Source organism: Gekko japonicus, unplaced genomic scaffold, assembly GCF_001447785.1.
Source record: "Gekko japonicus isolate JY-2015 unplaced genomic scaffold, Gekko_japonicus_V1.1 scaffold772, whole genome shotgun sequence".
Lineage (NCBI taxonomy): Eukaryota > Metazoa > Chordata > Lepidosauria > Squamata > Gekkonidae > Gekko > Gekko japonicus.
The window spans coordinates 589,480-595,479 of NW_015177031.1; the positions used below are offsets into that span (position 1 = coordinate 589,480).

The 6,000-nt window shown below is 43.9% G+C and overlaps 1 protein-coding gene across 1 annotated transcript in view; it reads left to right on the forward strand.

Moving 5' to 3' along the window:
- Positions 1 to 3,961: 3,961 nt before the first annotated feature.
- Positions 3,962 to 6,000, forward strand: part of BLOC1S6 (biogenesis of lysosomal organelles complex 1 subunit 6) — a 12,764-nt gene continuing 10,725 nt past the window's right edge. The window contains exon 1 of the mRNA XM_015427922.1: positions 3,962 to 4,229. Coding sequence (XP_015283408.1) covers positions 4,160 to 4,229 — 70 coding nt within the window. The 5' untranslated portion in view covers positions 3,962 to 4,159. The remainder of the gene's footprint in view (positions 4,230 to 6,000) is intronic.

Below are 6,000 nucleotides of genomic sequence, written 5' to 3' on the forward strand. Positions count from 1 at the left end.
GCTTGCAACCAGCAAGATCCTATGGATGCTGGAAGTAAGTAATTCCTAAAAACAAACATTACCAAGAATTGTTGTATTTCTAAGAGTGAGAAACAGGTTATTTTAGAGTTATTGGTAGTTCAAGTTTATGCCACAGGTATGCTATTGCCAATCTTGTCATGTTGTTTTCATGTGAGGCTTATTGTTGTAACAGGTTATATTTTATGGTTCTGATAAATAAAATTTAATTTTTTTAAAAAAGATGTTGGAAGTAAGATCCACTGTATCTAATGAAGTCTGCAGAAGACTGCAAGACTGTTGGTTAAGTCCCATGGAATGCAGTGTACCTTCTGCATAAGCACATGCCATGCTGGAAGGCTAAGAGCAGCTACAGAATAAAAATTATTTTGAAAATCTTAATTTATTGTAATAAAAGTTTGATATTCTAGATTTACATCACTGCTATTTCTGTTTTTTCTTGAACATGCTGACCGTTCCTCCCACAGAACAATTATTTCTTTAAACTTTAAACGTACTGGTTACTGTGCATTCTCTTGTTTGATCATTTTTGTACAGTTCACTTAATGAACCTTTTCAAGTCTCCATTCCAAGGAGACTATGAAATTGGATAACAGCTAATTTTCTGAATGTGACAATCAGAACTCTGGTCTACACATTATTATGGGGGTTAATGTAACTGATCTCAAAGTCATTCAAATGTCAGGAGAGGTTGCTAGTGGTTTTATTTGGCTTTGTCTCAGGAGGTGGGTGGTGGAGTGGTTCTCGGGTCACTAACCTATCCTGAAGGAATATGCAAAACTTCATTATTCAAGAGAGCTTTTCTACAAAGGTAATAGAGTTACACTGTACTAAATGTGTTTAGCTTGCTGAAACTAGCTTCTAGGGAAGTCTCCCTAGAAGCTAAAATGACTGAACTGAGGCTATGTAATTTTGCATCATTTAATGTGTCATGTTATTACTTGTGTTTTGCTTCAGTTCTGTTTTTAGACTCCTGGGTGGCTCTACAGCCCTAATCCTTGTTTACTGAATGTCCCATCCTGTCAATTGTATTGTAATCCACCTTGAATCCAAGTGAGAAAAGTGGACTATAAGTAATGTTTTTTAAAAATGTTGCCAGTGCCAGCTTTACAAACAACCGCTGTAGCTGTGCCTTTAGGAACAACTAAATGTGCCAGCATTAGTCACCGATGATGCATTGATGAGTTTCAGCTGTTGATTTCTGCAGATAATGCTGCTCTTAGAGGTATTGCAGCTGGCTAGGCCAGTTTTTCAGGTCAGCTGGCAAGCTTAAAACAATTAATAGCATATACATTTATAAGCATATTGAGTTTAAGGATATTATGTTCTATTAGGAAGTTCTGCCTATTCACTGGAGCAGTAGATAGGAACTATGAGAGTTTGGAGATACGATATTGTTATACGCACAGTTTATGAAACACTGTTATGCACTCAACACTCTGTCTGACTTAGTAGACTAACTTTAGTGGACTCAGCACCTTTGACATACACAGACATACAGATATGTTAAGTGCCACTGATTATTCTAATTACAGAAACAGAAATGCTAGTTGTAACTGCGCATGTCCCTGATGTCAGTTAGCTTGCGTTAGATGGAAACCATACTACACGATGTACCCATATCTGTTACATTAGATACTTTTAATCACTTCATAGCCTGGGAAGAAGAAGGCCCATTGTTCAACTGAAGGAGGTATATTTTTGCCTGAGAAAGTCCAACCTACAGGCCTGGGCCCAATCAGAATGGTGTGACGGATGTATGACAAAGTTTGATGGAACCAATAATTATGATTTATTTCTAAGTGTCATAGGGGGTATAAAATCTTATGTCTCCCATTGTAACCTTAGGGAGAGCTGTGGGATCCAAAATCTTGTTGAACCCGTGCTTCCCTCCTTTATTAATAAAGTTCTATAACTGGTTCTACTCTAAAGGATTGTGCTGAGTGTTTTCTCAAATTGGGCTGGGGAAACACAAACTGAAGACGGGATTTCTGTCTAACAATATTGAACCCATTAAATGCTGCAATTGGGCATACATTTATATGGAAGAAAGTCTCAGCAGACTGATTTTTCATGAACAAGACCTACCCAAGAGGTATCTGTGTCTTCTAATTGCCACATGCCTTGTTTTTTAAACATATTGATTCCTTAGTCTGCTTCATTAAAGGACAGCTGTATTTTCTAGTGACCTGGGAAAGCATTTTTTCCTTAAGATATATAGGCCAGTGACCATGTGTGGATTGATTTTGTTGTTCTCTTATTTGTCATATTGCTTGGTTAATCTGAAGCAGTGTGTTCTAGAGGCACCTTTGGGTGTGTTCTAGAGGTACCTACTTGTCTGCTAACAGCATAATATAGTCCAGATTATGTGGTTCAGGAATTGGTATTAGGAAGATTTTGTTTTGGGACCAGTAGCCTTTTGCCCAAATAGTATTTCACTCATTAATACAGCAAAATGGCCTTGACACACCACAGCAGCTTCATGCATTTCAGCAGGCTATCTTTATTATTGACTTTAAAAACAGCTCTTTTTGGCAATGGAAGACAGCTCTCCACCCATCTAAAATGCAGGAGGACTGAAGCACACAGCAATCTCAAACAAATCTCGTAGTGCCTAGGAAGTCTGATTTCTGAATGGTTATTTTTTTTCTTGGTTGTTTAATAATCAGGTACCTACATAAACTCAAGCTTTTTCCTGCAGCACCACTGGAACCCTGGGAAGAGATTGTTTTTCAGATGTTTACCTAGAAGGCTAGTCCTTAAAATAAACCAAAACTTTCCCATTAACAGAAGACACCCACTTCACACCACGCTATGATGTTTTCATCTTCCTGTGCAAACCACCCAGATGATAAGAGTGTGCCAAGGTATTTGGGGGCAGTGCTATTTTACCACTAGTAGCCAAGACTTCTGTAATGGTTTGGTCACATTTGCCACTTCCCTGGACAAAACCATAAGCACAGTCTGAGTTTTTTAAACTCCTGAGTCAAAAGACACTTCATGTGCAATACTGTCTACATAAATAGCTGCATAGCAGCAACAAATTTGACAGGCACAATAGAACTATGCTAGAAGTGAAGCCACATTCTGTCTAAATCCATTCCTGCAACCATTAAAGATGCTGGAGCATCTTTCCAGATATAGGAAATAGGATGCAGGTTCCTGGACTTCTCTTTCACTTCCAGTCATTTCTTTTACACAGCACAGAATAAAATCATCAAGGCAAACCAGCAATTTGGGAAACTCTGTGTTTGGAAGGTTACCATCATACCCTGTTCTGTACTGCCAACAATGAAGACTAAACCCCATGTGCCTGACAGAGATTAGATTTGAAGAAGAGATTGGATTTATACCCCACCCTTCACTACCCAAAGGAGTCTCAGAGTGGCTTACAAACTCCTCACCCCACCCCAGACAACCTGTTTGGTAGGTGGGGCTGAGAGAGCTCTTTCCAGAACTGCTCTTGAGATAACAGCTTTGAGAGAACTTGTGACTGACATATGTAAGAGTGGGGAATCAAACCCAGTTCTCCCAGATTAGAGTCCGTGCTCCTAACCACTACACCAAACTGGCTCTGAATTTGGTTAAATTCTTCTTAAAAGAGCTTTTAAAAGTCCAGCTCTTTTACCCTGCTATTTTTACTAAGCTATGCACAGAGAAAGATATATATGTGTGCACCTCCCTCACATATAACACATTATTATATACGCATTTTATATTTTTTTAAAGTTGCACACACCCCTTCAACATGCATGTGACTGTAGTTGTCCCCCCCCCCTTCTGTCAGAACTTCCGCTTTCTCACGGAGTCGTTCCTTCCCTTCAGTTCTGTGGTCCGGACGGACGATCGAGAAAGCCAATCAGAGCCTCCGTTAGAGCGAGAGCTTCTCCCTTTCTCTCCTAGTCTCCCAATCACCGGCCTCCTCACATCGCCTCAGAATCCGGAGTCCGCCGTTGCCCCTGCCGGAAGGCCTGCTCTCGCCGGAGGCCCCGTTTCTCCCCACCCCACCCCACCCACACACACCTGAGGGGATTCCACAGGCGACGGGATCGGGGCCAGTTCGGGAGCGCCCCTCACGGTGTCCCCCGCGGAGGGGGCGGTTAGTTGGCCGCCCGCCTGCTCTGCCCGCGCGAAATGAGTGATGAGCCTGGTGGGTCCGCTCGACGTGAAGGCGGGGGCGGCAGCCGGGACCGTCGGCGGCCTGGCTCCGGGTAAGGGCGTGGAAAGGTCTCTTCGGGGCGTGAGTTGTTTGTCACGGACGGACCCACAGCCCCGCTCCCCTTTCCAGGCACGGCTGGCGCTGCTGGTTTTGACCCGTTTGCCCGGGGAGGGGGGTTGGGGGGAGGTGTTTAAATGACACACGCCGGAGACTCTTGACTTCGAAAGGCCCGCTGCCGCCGCCGCCGCCCTGCGCAGCTCAGCTGCAAAGAACATAAACAGGTGTATTGTAGGAGCGTCTGATCTGAAGGGCCCCCCCAAAAAAAGTTCTAATTTTTTATGGATCGGAGTCCCATTTCTTTGTTTTTTGAAAAGGAAAACAAAACTGTCGACTGGCACCAAATGCACAGAGAAGCGGGCAAGACTTTCCCACCGCTTTTGTTCCTTCGCCTAGCAGTAAACCTTCGCTACACCAGTTTGGTGTAGTGGTTAAGTGCGCGGACTCTAATCTGGGAGAACCGGGTTTGATTCCCCACTCCTCCACTTGCACCTGGCTGGATGACTTTGGGCAAGCCATAGCTCTGGCACAGCTGTCCTTGAAAAAGAGCCGTTTCTGTCAAGAGCTCTCTCAGCCCCACCCACCTCCCAGGGTGTCTGTTGTGGGGAGGGGAAGGGAAAGGAGTTTGTAAGCCGCTCTGAGACACCTTTGGGTAGTGAAGGGCGGGGTACAAATCCAGTCGCTTCTTCTAATGTGCAGTGCAGCTCTTTGCGGAGTTATGCTTGTCTAAGCCCACTGGTTTCAATGGGTTTAGGCTGGAGTAACTTTGCATACGGCTGCATTGATACTTTATTCAGGGTCCAGTTGCTTAAATCTTCTGCATCTGTGGTTTAAGGTACAGCAATAAAGACAATTAAAAGTTGTCTTAACTTGTGAGAGAGAGGATGGAGCTCGAGGGAGCTGGGGCAGATAGGGATTTTAACAGGCGCAAGATTTCCAAGGTATGAACTTTTGAGAGTGAGAGCTCCCTTTAAGAACATAAGAACATAAGAGATGCCAATGTTGGATCAGGCCAAAGGCCCATCCAGTCCAACACTCTGTATCACACAGTGGCCAGAAATACCAGGTGCCATCAGGAGGTCCACCAGTGGGGCCAGGACATTAGAAGCCATCCCACTGTTGACCCCCCCAAGCACCAAGATGACAGAGCATCACTTGCCCCAGAGTCCCTATCTATACCTTGTGGCTAATAGCCACTGATGGACCTCTGCTCCATATGCTTATCTAATTCCCTTTTGAAGCCGTCCATGCTTGTAGCACCCACCACTTCCTGTGGCAGTGAATTCCATGTGTTAATCACTCTTTGGGTGAAGAAGTACTTCCTTTTATCCGTTCTAACCCGACCGCTCTGCAGTTTCATGGAGTGCCCATGAGTTCTTGTATTGTGAGAAAGGGAGAAAAGTACCTCTTTCTCTACCTGCTCTTTCCCATGCATAATCTTATAAACCTCAATCATGTCACCCCTCAGTCATCGTTTCTCCAAGCTAAAGAGCCCTAAGCGCCTTAACCTTTCCTCATAGGGAAAGTGTTCCAACCCTTTTATCATTCGAGTTGCCCTTTTCTGCACTTTTCCCAAAGCTATAATATCCTTTTTAAGGTGTGATGACCAGAATTGCACACAGTATTCCAGATGAGGTCGCACCATTGATTTATATAGGGGCATTATGATATTGGCTGATCTGTTTACAATACCCTTCCTAATAATCCCCAGCATAGCATTGGCCTTCTTTATTGCAGTCACACACTGTCTCGACATTTTCAGTGAG